The 15,731-nt window shown below is 36.3% G+C and overlaps 1 protein-coding gene and 1 long non-coding RNA gene across 3 annotated transcripts in view; one reads left to right on the top strand and one right to left on the bottom strand.

The window, feature by feature from the left end:
• Positions 1 to 11,978, top strand: part of LOC309400957 — a 30,825-nt gene extending 18,847 nt beyond the window's left edge. The window contains exons 2-4 of the long non-coding RNA XR_014176735.1: positions 7,191 to 7,365; positions 7,846 to 8,041; positions 10,511 to 11,978. This is a non-coding gene — a long non-coding RNA (uncharacterized lncRNA). The remainder of the gene's footprint in view (positions 1 to 7,190; positions 7,366 to 7,845; positions 8,042 to 10,510) is intronic.
• The window catches only part of ANKRD17 (ankyrin repeat domain 17), a 133,797-nt gene that overhangs the window by 10,446 nt on the left and 107,620 nt on the right, over positions 1 to 15,731 (bottom strand). For both annotated transcript variants that reach the window (XM_081969767.1, XM_081969766.1), the window contains exons 22-28: positions 14,805 to 14,967; positions 13,416 to 13,511; positions 12,005 to 12,121; positions 5,980 to 6,154; positions 4,528 to 4,975; positions 2,993 to 3,148; positions 202 to 351 (exon numbers count right to left, since the gene is read on the bottom strand). In XM_081969767.1, coding sequence (XP_081825893.1) covers positions 202 to 351; positions 2,993 to 3,148; positions 4,528 to 4,975; positions 5,980 to 6,154; positions 12,005 to 12,121; positions 13,416 to 13,511; positions 14,805 to 14,967 — 1,305 coding nt within the window. The remainder of the gene's footprint in view (positions 1 to 201; positions 352 to 2,992; positions 3,149 to 4,527; positions 4,976 to 5,979; positions 6,155 to 12,004; positions 12,122 to 13,415; positions 13,512 to 14,804; positions 14,968 to 15,731) is intronic.

Below are 15,731 nucleotides of genomic sequence, written 5' to 3' on the forward strand. Positions count from 1 at the left end.
ATATCTTACAGGAACGCACAGATATCTGTCAAACTAGAATTCTTAACAGGAGGTTTCCAATAAGAAGGTAAGAATATACTGTAATATTTTTTGGCTAAAATCTGTCCATTAACAAGGGCCCACCTGAGGCTTTTAGCAACTAAGTACATAAATAAGACCAAATGAATTATTAGAAATGAAATAAGTAGTGCCTTGGTTTACCTTATTGTTATTATTCTGTCTCCTGTTTTATCTTTCTGTTTATCAATATCTATGTGTGCTCCTGTAAATTCTCTGATAGCATTGATGTTACAACCACCTCTTCCAATTACTCTGGAAATAACAGTTGATGGAACAGAAACCTTCTTTGATCTAAAAACAAATGAACAAGAACAATAATTTCAACAGCAAATTTAAAATACTATAAAGCAGGATTGTTTTGTTTTTCAAAAAATGTAGTCTGACATGAAGGCCATGGTATAAAATTACTGATATTTTAAGTCAAAGATGATTATTTAGAAGGTTGGAAAGGCATTTGTACACTACGGAATTTCTGATCAGCTCCTAAGTGCAAATATATACCATGCTATTCCCTTAATACTGAGAATGTGTTCCATGAGAAATTACTTGAATAGCCACTCACTATTTCCTTACTGAGTCAGCAACATTGTGCTGAATGTCCCAAAGGTGCTTTTTCAAGAGGCAACTGGACTTTCTGGTTTTTCTTTGAAGATGTTTTACTTCTCATCCAAGAAGTTTCTTCAGCTCTGACTGGATGTATCTGCAAGGAACAGCAATCCTTCCATTGCCCAACCTCCAGTTAGAGCTGAAGAAGCTTTTTGGATGAAGCTCCTTTGTAGTCCGTAGACCGTTGCTTGTGTACGTCGCCCCGAGTCCCTGTGGGGAGAGGGGGCGACTAATAAGTCTGATAAAATAAATAAATAAATAAATAAATAAATAAATAAATAAATAAATAAATGAAATGAAATGAAATATCTTCAAAGAAAAACAAGAAAGTCTAGTTTCCCCCTTGGGATAACTATGCCTGAGAATCTCCACAGACATTGTGCTGAATGCAGAAAAGGAATAAAAAACAGCCAAAATATTAAAGGCATGATGTAAAGAAAGCACAATGAAACAGAGCAAAAAATAATTTATTTAACCCTCTTTGCGTTCAATTCATGTTTATCCTAACATCCCATTATTTCAATTAAAAAATGTGAGCAAAATTGTGTGCGTATGTGAAATTATTTTGCTGTTTTCAACAATCATTTTTGCAATAGCTCACACATAACTCATCATTGCATCGTTTACCAGCATTAGAATGTTACAAATTGTCTAGCCATTTCCCCAGTTTTCTTAAATATTCTACCAAGGTACATAGGTTCATCTACTTGCTCTGGTTTTTCACCATTTATGAATAGTGTGGAAAAGTTTAGTCCAATTTCCAAGTCAAACAGTCCCTTTGGTCTTTGATATAATAATTTTCAATTCTATGCTCTTCATTATATCACATAACCTAGCATTCACTGCAAATAATTTAGGTCTTCAGCTAAGGTTAAGGTTACTAATGGCATATACAGCACACTCTGCTCAGTTTGGGGCATTTTACCAAATGCAGGGGTGAAATTCAGCAGGTTCTGTCAGGTTCTGGAGAACCGTTAGCAGAAATTTTGGGTAGTTCAGAGAGCCGGCAAATACCACCTTTGGGTGGCCCCAGAGTGGGGTGGGAATGGAGTTTTTGCAATATCCTTCCCCCAGGAGTGGGGAGATAATGGGGATTTTGCAGCATCCTTCCCCTGGAGTGAGGAGGGAATGGAGATTTTGCAGTATCCTTCCCTTGCCATGTCCACCAAGCCATGCCCACAGAACCGGTAGTAAAAAAGTTGAATTTCACCACTGATCAAATGCCACAAATGTAACCAAAGGCTGATTTTATTCTAGGCATTGTCAGGTTATTCTATGCAAGTTAGGCTCTTTCATTAAGAAACAACCTTGAAAGCCAATATACTGCTACCAGCATCTCGCCAACTAAGAAGTATATGCAGAGTATGATGCATATTCAGGAAATCTTTATTACATATTAGCTGATAACCTAACATTACCCAGGTATTTATTTATCCTAATCCTGTATTAGGCAGAAAAAGAATGAATTATATCTATAGTGTCAAATAAAAGTAACTTTATTTATAGGGTGCAGGCACCTCCCCCGACAACTTGCCTCCTTTGCTTGAAGCTAGGGCCTAGGGTGTTGTTGTTTCTTTAAGAACCAAATCCCCTTACCAGAGAGAGCTCCCTTGTGGAATACTGTGTAGCCGTTACTATGACAACTCCACTCTGCCGTACAGTAGATGCCATTTTAAGGCACAACAGGCTGTATCTTAACAGAACTTGAATCCAAAATGCACACTATCATTGTCAAAAGTACTGTGATTTGACACTATAGATATAATTCATTCCTTTTCATTTCAACGGCCCAGGAGTTCCAGAGTTATGCTGAACACCCCCCCCCCAGACACCCCCCCGAGGGGTGTTAGGGGTTTCTTACTCCCACAGTATTTTTTTTTCCTGAGAGTAAGTCATCTGTGTACCAAATTTGGTTGAAATTGCTCAAGGCGTTCCAGAGTTATGCTGGAAAGTACACACACACACACACACACACACACACACACACACAATCTATCTGGCATTTTTCATCATTAAAAGAATACATAAGTGTTAGTAAACTTCAAATTAAATGAAGTAATAAATTATTTAATTAGATTTTTTTTAGGTATGAAAGTGATCTAGTCTGACAAAGAGTCATTACAGAAAATGAATTTGCATTTTGTTTCTCAGATTGTGAATATATTTTACAGCAATTCTTATGAGAAACTGTTAAACTTAGTATAAGGAATTCATTTACTGTAATATTTCCTAATTTAGCTGGTAGAATTAAGTAATGTTAAAATACATTTTGTAAAGTGGACAGGAAGAAAAATAGAAAATTGCTGTAATACAAAATTTAGCTTGCCTTCTTACAACTTCTTTCCACCCTTCTTCTCTCTTTTGACCACGTTTAGGACTAGCTAAGCTGATTTTTCCATTGGGAGAAGAGAGAGGTGATGGACAAGACTTTGTGCAAGTAGATAAGGAATTAGCAGATACTTCACCAATAACCTCTGATAACCTTTCAAATAAAATGGGAGAAAGACACAGAAGAAAGAGAAAGAGAGAAAATATCTCTGTGTTAATCTCTATCATATAAATATTAAAGACAAATAATAAAAGAGAACAAAATATCCTACTGATATCCAGATGTGTTCTCTAATTATGTTGGGATCCAAACCCTTTAAATCTATGACATATTAAAATGACCGATTTTCAGTTACAAAGCACATGTTTATTTAACAACAATTTAAAAATAATAATAATCAAATGTTTCTATACCTATAGGAAAATGGATATTACAGCTATGGTGAAGCAGCAAACAAAATATAAACAAGTTTAAATTTTTCTGTTTAAGCTTCCTATAAATTGAAATATGGCTTGCACTCAAGAGTCAAAACAAAACCAATGATTTCCATTTAATGAGATGCACAATTTATATACAATTCTTCCCACAAGCAAAATCAATGGGAAAAGCAGCAGGAAGTCGGAAGTCACTACTCCTCCCACTGCTTATTTGTCCATCTATGGTTATATCTATTTAGGTAAGCAAATACTTATTATAAAAGTTCAATGGCCACTATAATTATTTTTCTAGTTATGACATATTCTCTTATTAGATGATCATGGGATGTTGTGAGTAAAAATATATGTAGTCTAAATAACATTCATTCTGATCACATCACACTACACTACTTTTCTCCCAAAGATAGCCCAACAGGTCACCTTGTCTACTCTACTTTTAGAATGAAGATATTGTTTGTTAGAAAATATGCTCCTTCAAGGTTCCTCTCAGAAATCCTGAAATGGATACATACATGAAATAAATCTAGAATCCAAACACTGCTTTAACCTACTTGTAACATTTATCAGGATACTTTTTGTTTCTATGTGGGCAAAGGGAAGCCCATGGGGCTTTTCTAGACTAGAACAATGAGCACTTTGTAATGTTTTTTATATCCTTAATTATGTTTCTTCTACATTAACTAATCATCTGTTCGAAGAAGATGGGTTCACACATAGTCTTGCTAATCAGTTTTAATTATAACTATCCCTCCTTTGTTAATGTACACACTAAGACTGGGTCTTTGTGAACTGTTTCAACCTCTTGCAAATTTCTGAATAATTTGTCTGATATCTCACTGAAGGTTAAAATGTCATCTGGCCCTTCTTTGCCAAGTTGAAAACCATTTCTTCTTTCTAGGATTCTGAGAATGCACTTACACTATCCCTAGTTTATTTGGTAGAATGGTAGCAGAATAATTTTAATAAACACTGCACGTTATCTATCAATAAAGGAACTAAAGAGAAAGAAAATACAAGCCAATAAAAAATTCAGAGAGTTTAGAGCATAATTAAGATTTATCAATTGTTTTGGCAATAAAACCCACAGAGCCTTACTTGAGTGGAGATTTGCTAGACATTTGTTTTCGCTCTTCTTTTGGGAATGTAACAAGCACTGCTGGCTGCTTCTTGCTGTTCTGATCATTACTGACTGCTGTGGATGAATTGCTGTCACTTTTGTGGCTGTTATTACTATTGCTGCTTTCATCACTACAGCTGGAAATTCTCATGTTGTCACTGTCACCGCTTTCACTTGTACTGCTGCTTTTCGATTCACCATTTATTTTCTCTGATTGAGAGTAGGAGAGTGGAAGCTGATCATCAAACATTATCTGAACTGTATCTTGGTTCATTTTATTTTTCCTGCTTTTTCTCTTAGAATTGCTTGTAGTAACATTATTATTCCTTTTCCCATGGGAACTTGCCAAAGTTGTCCATGTTGCAGATATACCTATAGTGGTGGTTGTGGTAGCACTGGGGGGTTCTGTTGGGACTCCTGGCTCTTCTAATTGAGAAACAAAACAACATGATTAAAGCCCAAGCATTCCTGAAGTATTTATCATAGTACTGGTCCACATATTTCTATGCAAATTATTTATGACCTTAGATCCTATTAGAGTATCTTGTTTCCTAATACATATTTATTAATAAGTAAGTTGATGTGTGAACATATAAACATAAGCTCCACTTCTAAAAGCTGAGGATGAACACAAACCTAATTTACAAATTACAGAGGAAACAACTGAATTTAGAGAATCAATGGACAAGCTTCCTTTACTATACAAAAAGTCCTATTAACAAAATCTCTTTAAAAAGTGCATAAGAATTTTAAAGATGCACTTAATTTATCAAGTGGGTTTTTAGATTTTATTAATATTAATCTCAAGAACAATTCCAAAAAGCAATTTTCTTCATCAGTTCTTAGCAAAAATCACTTTAATATTTTCAATTATGAAAAATAGAAATGCATATAACATATTTATGATTTATAAGCACAAACCTAAAAGGTACAGGGTAAGAATATATATTTTGATCAGATTTCTATAAATTTATAGTATGGAGTTTGCTTTAAATCAATAGCTTTATTAATTAATAATTGATTTAATTTAATGGGGATCATAGAATTTAATTTAAAATAAGTGATTTGTTAGTTAACTAATCTTAAGAGTAGATGTCCAATATTTTGAAAGGCTTTAAATCAAAAGGCATGATAACTCTAATGTTACAGTTACCACCTTCTTCCTTTATACAGATCACTAAATCCTCTTCTTCATCCTCTAAAGCCTTTAAGTCTCAAAATGCCTATAAGCACTGTAGCCTTTGAAGACTCCTGCAGGTGGATATTGATAAATCTCATGAGATTCTTCATAAAGCCTCCAATATTTTGGGATGGAAAAGTAAAAGGAACCCTGTGGAATCGGATGTTTTCCTGGCTGTTTCAAACTGCCTTTATGTGGCATCCATACCAGCAACCCCAACAATAGTCATGAACAGTGCTGTAATATATACCTTCAGCTTTTAGTTTTTTTTCCTTTTCTTGAGCAGCTTGTAATTCACAATTTTCTTTGTTTTTTGCCTCAATTTCTTCTAGCTTTCTCCTCTGCTCCTCCTTTTTCTTTCTTCTTTTTTCTTTTCTTTTCTCTCTTTTAGCAGCTAGTGCTAATCGTCTACTTTCTTCCCTTAACTACAAATTAGATTAGAAAGGTGTTCAAAAGAACTGTCAAAAAAGAGAACTTTTTTGAACAGCTAATACTGGTACAGAGCTTGAAACAGAGACAATAAGAAACATACACCTGTATACCCATTTCAATAGCTTTCAATTATTATCAATATAGATTAATTATGTAGGCCTAATATTCAAATTAGGTGTGTGCATGCTGAGATAGATAGATAAGCTGAAAAAGTAGGGAAGGAGAAAGTGTGGACCTTCCTTGCCACAAAGCTTCACAATAAACACAGCATAAGAGCAGCCACACATGTTGGTCAGTAGGGCGCCCGCCACGACTGAGAAGTGTCCCAGAAGCAGCAGGGACAGCAGGCAGGGTGGGTGGAGGGTAGGGAGCAATAAGATCTTGGCCAGCAGGCACAAGGGCAGCAGCTAGAACCGAGGTCAGGCAGGGCAGCAACAGGTTACACAGCAGCTACATGGACAATGCAGGGAGCTGCTTGCGCCACTGCCCATCAGCCCTGCTGAAGAGCAGCCCGCCCGGGCACCACCGGTCCCCCAGTAGGCCCAACAGTCAGGCGCCCTGGCCAGTGATGGCGGCAGCTTCTGAAATCAATCTGGGGAAGAATAGACTACCTCTTCCTTTTCAGCGCCTTCTGCAGTTGCCAAAAGAGCCAAGAGGCAATTGCTTTTGAAGAAAAGAAGGTAAGGAGAGTGAAGAAATTTTCCTACCCTCATAGACGCCCCATGAGGTGAGCAACATCAGATGGCCACACCCACCACTGATAATGCTCTTAACTAGGGCTTATTCTTGGAGTAGGACTTATATTGCTAATAGCATGAAAAATCGAGCTAGGTCTTATTTTTGGGGAAATGGGGTAATATGCAAAACAAGTCTTCAGAAAAAAGAACTGAAATGGGAGTAATAAATGTCAGAGGGTACAGTTAGATTGGATGGCAGCACCTTGATGTTTGTTGATAGAAATTCATGCTTTTTCGTAACATTTTTAAGGGTGCCTGCTAGTTAAAATTAAATCACTGGTTGTACTTGCAGAGCACTAGGGATTGCTGGGACAGCAAGGAATTGCTCACAATGAGCTGCAGAGAACTGGAACTTCACCCAACAGAACAAGCTACTGGCCCACATGCCATTACTTACTCTGAGAGCATTTGCCCAGAAGTGTACATCTGAGCAAGTATAGCTTTAAAAACACCAATAGCCGATTAAGGTAAATTAGAAAATATTCCTGATTTCTTTAACTTAACTCTATAATGCTTAATGGTTGGGGTTGCTGGTAGTAGTTGTTCTGGGGCAATTGTTTATTGGCCAGAGTTGAGAATATCTCAATTAGCCTAGGTAAAAGGAAACAGCTGTGTAAAATGCAGGCCGGTATGGTAAATAAGGAACTTTTTGAGTATACTCTGTGAAGTTATTAATTTTGAGAACTGACCAGAAGTGTGCATCTGAGTAAAAGTGTAGTTTTAAAATCATCAGTAGTTTGAAAAAGTAGTTCATCCTTGATAAGTGTTTGTGAGGTTTCAATTTTATTTTTAGAAAGTCTGGTTTAATTCAGTGCAATATTTGTTTTGTACCTATATTTTGTGTTACTTAAGTTTGGATACTAATCTATTTGTATGCAGATTACTAGTTTACATGGACAGATCGCTTATCCAGTGTCTTTAGTTTGTACTCTTTTGGCTGAAATTAGGTGGCTGACTCAACTGGTATGTGTCATACGTCGTGGCTGCCATTCTGCTAACCTACGGATCGCAAGCTGATGATTCTATCGAACTACTTGCATCTACAAAGACCATGTAGAAGTAAGGCAGTATGGACAACTGTGCAATCTGGCAGGGTGAGAGATGTGGACCATAAACAGGATGCTTTTGATATGTCCCTGCAAAGTAAGTATAGTGTCCCTGCTGAACTTAATACGGATACTAAGATAACAGGTTCAGTCGTTTGTGATGTTGATGACTCAACTGGGGAGGGAATTGTACTCTGTGAGGAAAAAGATGACCTGGCTAGGGGAAAATCTGTATCAGGTATTGTAAATAAGCCATGTCTGGTAAGTAGGATATCGAAAAAGAGAAGTCAACTTCTGGCTGGTAACTCAACTATAACAAATGTCTATTTAGAAAAGGATGTGGAGGTACTGAAGGATGTGAGTTGCTACTGCCAGCAGAGAAAAAAGGCGCATTGTTAAGATTGTCAAGAATGATAGTAAGGATTGTGATATTGATGTTATTGTGCATCTTGGCATTAATGATCCGTCCAAAAAAAGATGTGTTTTCTGTATAGAAGGATTTTCGAAATTTTGGGCAGGAACTTAGTAAGATAAGCTGTAGTTTTACTTTTTTAGGTTTTAACTGCATATAACGAGCAAAAAAGAAACGGTCAACCTATAGTGGAGTTCATATTTCTGCTGACTACCAGCTGCCGGAAGTTTGGCAGTTCAAATCTCACTAATTCATGGTTGACTCAGCCCTTCATCCTTCCAATGTCAGTAAAATGAGGACCCAGATTGTTGGGGACATTATGCTGACTCTGTAAAACTGCTTAGAGAGGGATGTAAAGTACTGTGAAGCAGTATATAAGTCTAAGTCTAGAACAGCTTGCCTCCAAAAGTTGTGGATGCTCCAACACTGGAAGTCTTTAAGAAGATGTTGGATAGCCCTTTGTCTGGAAAGGGTTTCCTGCCTAGGCAGGGGGTTGGACTAGAAGACCTCCAAGGTCCCTTCCGACTCTGCTATTGTATTGTATTGTATACTATTATGTTAATCATGATGTTTGCAGTTGTTCTGATGCAAAGCTGAATAAAATAGATGGTTTGCAGAAAGAGATTGAGCTACTTAGCATTAAATTCAGGGGTTTTCTGGAGAAGTATTTAAACTGAATAATGGGGATAGAGCTAATTGATATAAAACATTTCTGTCCCCAGCAATTTAAAACCAGTAGCGCTGTTAATGTTTCTGACATAGATGTTTGTGTGGTTAATAATATTAAGCCTGCTGTTAAGAGAAATCAAGCTTTTGATATTATGTGCTATACATATGTACTAAGAGTTTAGGCATTAAACTTTGTGAATTATCAGTTGTTATGTACAGGTATAATTTGGATCTTATTACAATTACAAAGGCATGGTTCAGGGATTCCAATAATTGAGATATAAGTATAGTAGGTTACATATTATACGGAAAAGGGGTGTGTGGAGTTGCCATTTATGTCAAAGAAGGCACAAAAGCAACCCTAATTCAAAAGATGTGATCTACTTGAAGTCCTCTGGGTTTGCTTAAAGAGGATCAGTTATCAAAAATGGTGTCATGTACAAGATATTCAGAAAATGATAGTATTCTGGTTGAGAAAATAACTGAAATGCCAATGAAGGAAGAGGATGTAATCATAACTTCAATATACCTAACATTAACTGGAATTTCTCAACTGCACTTACAAGCAGGAGCAGGGATATGTTAGAAGCATTAAACGGTGCCTCTCTAAAACACTTAATAAAATGCTCAGCAAAAGAGGACGATATTAGTTTTGACAAATGGGGATAAGATACGAGAAGTTGAGATGAATCAAAAACCTAGGTTCCAGTGATCACTAATGCCTTTGGTTTGACATTAAAACTAAAACATACAATAAGACTAAAGTATTAGACTTCAAGCAGACAAATTTTACAGAAAGGGGAGATTATCTAAAACATAAACTTGAAGGATGGCATAAAGTGACAGAAGTCAGTGCTCAGGAGATGCTGCCATCTTGAAGGCAACTATTTCTACATGAGGCATGTTAGTAAGAGCAAAAGAAAAAAGAAAAAAAAACCCACTCTGCTTTACGGCATAAGTACTGTGTAAAAGGAGAAAAAAAATCAGCATGTAGCAAATACAAGACTGGAAATGTAGAGGATAGAGAGCTGTATAAGAACCTACAGAGGGAAGCCATACAAATTATGAGTGGTGCTAAAGCGCAGAAAGAGAATGAACTGGCTAAAGCTATTAGAAAGAGAGATAAACCCCCTTTTAAGGTATATTAGAGACAAAAGGAAAAAAAACCTCTGCAATCACTAAAATAAATGCAAACCATTCTTATGTTAAGGAAGGCCCAGCTATAGCAAACTGTCTAATACTTCTGCAGAGAGTCTTCTCAGAAGTGGATGCCAGTATCAAAAACAGGCTGAGGAAATCATACCAATCCTAGCAGTGCAGATTCTTTTCCAGGATTTTTAGAGGTGGAGATGGCAGGTAAGCCAGCCCACTTCAATCTTAATAAAGTAATGGGTCCAGATGGTATTTATTCTAGAGTTCTGAGGGATCTTCTAGGTGTGCTTACTGGATGATTAATGGATCTGTTTAATCGGTTTCTTCTAATAGGTGAAGTTCCCAAGGACTGATGAACAACTAATATTGTAACCATCCACAAGAAGAGGGTCAGGGAAGAAGCTGGAAATTATCGGCCAGTGAGCTTAACACCTGTAGTAGTGAAGTTAATGATCATTTACAAGTGCATAACTTGATGTAACCAAAGCATCATGCTTCTACTACGGATAGATCCTCATCAAACTAATCTGATTGACTTTTTAAACTATGTCACAATTGTTTTGGGATAAAGGTGATGCTGTGAACATAGCTTATCTGGATTTTAGTGAAGCATTTTATACAATTCTACATAATGAGCTCATAAAAAGAAATTGTACACCACTGAGTGGTCTAGTGGATAGGAAGTTGGTTCAGGGATTGATCCAAGTGTGTGATTGTTTTGGGGCACTATCTGAACAGAGACCACTCACTAGCGATATAGCACAAGGCTCAGTCATAGGTCTTGTTCTGTCCCATGTGCTTGTAAGTGATAAAACAGAAGAGCGGCTAAGTAAGGTCTGTTTTTTTCTGCTGTTGATAATTATAAAGTTGTATAATAGAGTTGACTTTCCTGAGGGTATTTGTAACATGGAAATGATTTGGCATTGCTGGAAAATCAGTCAAAAATATGGAGACTGCACTTCAATGTTTCTAAGGTGGGGAAAAAGAAACCTCTGTACTGTACCCCCAATACAGTGTTAGACAGAACAAGAGAAGAAAAGGATTCAGGTGTGCTCATAGTTCAGGTGAGCAAAATGAGTTTAACAGTGTGGCCAGGCAGTTGTGAAGGCAAACACAATTCTGGGATGCATCGCTAGAGGGATCAGCAACAGGAAAAAGGAGGTCCTGATCCTGCTACATAGGGATATAGTTAGACCTCATTTGGAATGCCATCTCATATCCTGAAGACCTCCCATAAAAAAGTTATTGATAAGACTGAACAAATCCAGAGATGGGCAACAAAAATGGTGCAAGGTCAGGAGGACAAAATGTATCAGAAGAGACTGGAGGAACTGAATATGTGCAGCCTGGAGGACAGAAGGGAAAGGGGAGGGGGGGAAACATGACTAAAACCTTTTAATATATTAAGAATATGCATAAGGTTCTAGAAGGCCGTATTTTCAATATTAAGCAAAAGTCAATAACACAGGGCATACCATCAAACTGACAGGGCGACAGTTCAAAAGTAATATAAAGTAATGCAAAGTAAAGAAAATATTGCTTCAAAGAAAGAATAGTGGAAGCTTGGAACCAACTTCCAGGGAAGATAGTGGGTCAATCATCAGTTACTGAGTTTAAACATGCTTGGGATAAACATATGTCTGTTTTTCGACAAAAATTAAAAATACATAAATAAGAAAAATAAATAAATAAATAAATAAACAAAAACAAACAAAAAACTAAAAGGGCAAACTAAGTGGACCACCAGCTCATTCTCTGCAATCAATTTCTATCACTGTTAGTTGTTCCAAATCTAAATACGAACTTTTCAGAAAAGAGTTTACTTACCTTTTCCAGATCCAACTCTTCCAAAAGAATGCTTGCATTTTTGTTTGCTTCTGCAGCCTGTCTGTCTTTGGCTTGAACAATTGATTCTATACATAGATGGCACTTCTTCAACATTTCCTAAAATAGGAAAGGAGAAGGAGAAAGAGGAGGAATGAGCACCAATGATTTGACCAATACAGCACACGATGACATGAAGTGGAATGAGTTCATGGTACAAGCTTTCCAAAGATTTGGGAAAGTTAAAATATTCAAGTAACCAATGAAAAGAAGTTAATTTAGTACCTTAACTGATGATATAATTTTCAGGTAATCTTTATAAGATAAAGAATATATGCACATATTTCATTGATACTTGGTGCTCTCTGAGCTTATTTTCTTATAGAAGTTTCATTACCCCAACTTGGGTGTCAGCAACTCGCAGCTCCGGAGCTACATGTGGCTCTTTGATCCCTCTCATGTGGCTCCCTGCAGACCCGATTGTGCAACCTGCTCTCTGCCCCGAGAAACTGGTCCAACCCGGCCGTGGTCAACGCCAACCTCGCTAACATGAAGGCTGGTGGGATGGGAATGGGATCCGGGAAGAGGGTACAACAGATAGGGGGACAGGCCCACAGCTGAGGAGCAAGCACGAGCCACAATGGCAGCTTTCCCGAAGATGACCCTCCTCCTCACACAATCCCCTGGACATCTGTTGCAGGGCCAGGAGGGTGCACACGAACAGGGATACCATCCTCAAGCAAGCGGCCGGGCTCGGCCAAAGTGCAGCAAAGGCGTGCAGAGCGGGCAGGTTGATCAGCTGACAGGCGAGCGTCTTTGGAGAAAGAAATCCAGCTTTGTCTGAGCCTGATCCCTGGGGTGGGTGTACTGAGTTTGCCAGGGCCATCCCCCTGCAAAGGGTATCTAAGCTCGTGTGTGGGAGAGGGTATCCTTGCTCGTGCGTGCATGCGAGAGAGAGAGAAATGAGAGAGAAAAGGGAAGAAAAAGAGAAATGAGAAAATGAAGGGAGAGAATGAGAGAGGGAAAAAAGGGGGAAACAAATGACAAAGAAGGAGGAAAGGAAGAAAAAAAGAAAGAAAGAGAAAGAAGAAAGAAAGAAAGAAAGAAAGAAAGAAAGAAAGAAAGAAAGAAAGAAAGAAAGAAAGAGGAGAGAAAAACCATGCTATGTTGGTAAATATGAAACAGAACTTGGCAAGATACTACATCCTTATATTTTGTGTATACAATGAATTATTATTTACTGTTATTTATTTTTACTTATTATTTACATTACATTCTACAACTATAAATGAATTAGAACTCTAAGGCCACAGAAAATGCTAGGACTGAGCTGAGCACAGTTTTCAGATACCACAGTAAAATATATATTTTGTTTAATATTTTGAAGAATCTGAAAGAAAAAAATAACTCTTACCTTGTCAGTGACTGTTGCTATGTATCGCATACATTCAGAATCTGATGGAAATTGGTTGACTTCTTTCACTAGATAGCGTACAACTTTCACATGACCCTAAGAAACAAATTTTTAGCATTGATGAATATTTAAAGACATGAAAAATGAATTTTAAAATTATATAACAGTTCACTAAAACATCTTCCTGCTACAAACTCATTTACCTAGTGTAAGAAACAATATATATGCATGCAAATTCATAAAACCAATAGAAGATCTCTTTTCCTGGATCTTTTTATTCAATTAATACAATAAACTGTGTTGTTTCTAAGTGTCATATAATATATGTGGGTACATGCATAATTATGTATGTATGTATCTATGTATGTATGTATGTATGTATTTATTTATTTATTTATCTTGTCATGTTTATGTTTATAGCAGAGGTGGAGACCCCTTGAAGACTGCATGCAACTTAATTTCATTTTAATGTATGCCAATTAGTGTACATTCAAAGGGACAATAGAGTAGTCTAAGTCTAAAGCCTAAACAAAAATAAAGGTTTGAAATTTAGCTTCAAAGGAAACACAACAGTACTTACGTTTACAGAAACATGGAAAAGGAAAAAATGAAATACTGGTAGATTTAACATCTAAAATTACGGTTATGTTTAAAGTTGTAAACAAAACAAACTTCCTGGAATGAAACCCTGGCATAACTAGAGATTGCCAGTATAGGAATATGAATGGAGACAACTATGGAAATCTTTTATCAGTAGAATATGGATTGTGACATCCATCTGTTCAAATACATTGTTTCTTAAAATTGTAAAGTTATGGCAACTCTGAACTGTATCCATCCAACTAAAATATATTTTAAGTTTCAAATATTATTGTTTCAAAATAATAAACCAGGCTTTAGATGCTTTTATTTGGAAACATATAAGCAGTTTATAAAATAAGTGCAATGTAACTCAAACAGATGTGAGACATTAAGATTGTATTGGCAATACCGCCTATTTTTTAAATTTATACTTTTCAACAAACTTGCTCCTACTCAGTATTTTTCAAATTTATATAAATGTCCATCTCATCATCACACGATAAAATAACTATATAAATAACTATTTAAGTCAGTTTTGCCCTATTTTACAACCTTTCTTGCCACAGTTGTTAACTGAACTGTTAAATGAATCTGCCTTCCCCATTGACTTTGCTTGTCAGAAGGTCAAACAAGGGGATCACATGACCTCAGGACACTGCAACCATCATCTGACCATGGGGATGCTGCAAGGGTTATAAGTGTCATTTTTTTCAGTGCTGTTGTAACTTCAAATGGTCACTAAACAAACTGTTATAAGTCAAGGACTTCCTGTATTTTCAGTTAAATAAAGATTAAAAAAATGTTTACCTTTCGAAAGGCTGCCATTAGAGGAGTTATTTTCCTATTATCAGCAGCATCTACATCTGCTCCTGCTTGTACTAATAACTGGACAACATCTAAATGACCACCATTTGCAGCAAGCCATAATGGAGTATTTCCTTTCTTGTTACGAACATCAATGTGAGCTCCCCTACCAAAAAATAAAAAAGCCTGATTAATCAACAGGAAGACATAATCCCTTCCTCAAAAACTCTGTTCCAAAGGCTGCTATTATTCATTTATTAATATATTTATTGATCATATTTATATGGCCGCCCATCTCATGCAACGTGATTCTATGAGACATACAAACAACTGTAAAAAAAACAAGTTTAGGAGAATTCAAAATGTACACAAATTGTTATTACAAAAAGTTAAGTGAGAACACCAAATTATAAATAATTGAGCCACCCAATTAAATTGTCATTTGCTTGCGATCTCTTGTGACATAACCAGGAATTGCTATTACTTTAAAGGAATAGCTCTTTTAATAGTTTATAGCTCCTTAAATAGTTAGGAGCTATATTAACAGTTCTTCTTCCCTCTACAGAAATCACTACTTTTTATTTTATGTTACAAAATTCAGAATTTAGTTTGGAATGGTTTTGAATTACGAAAAAATGGGAAATGTTAGAAATAAAATAATGTAAATAACAATGAAACAGGCCTGTTTTGAAATATGAACTCTTTGTAAAAAAGAAAGAAAGAATGAATTTCTTTTAATAATAGTCACTGAGGGTTGAAGGTTGAACAGTTGAGATACTGTATTCAGTCCCATATTCAAAATGCATTCTTATTATTCTGAATGAATATAATAGTAAAGTATTAAAGGATAATAATCTAATGGTTAGTGTTAATTTTCACAATTTTGTCAAATATTCACTGTTCTCTTAGGATTAGCAATGTTCTGGTTTT

Source organism: Natrix helvetica (genome assembly GCF_964273705.1).
Source record: "Natrix helvetica genome assembly, chromosome: Z".
Classification (NCBI taxonomy): Eukaryota; Metazoa; Chordata; class Lepidosauria; order Squamata; family Natricidae; genus Natrix; species Natrix helvetica.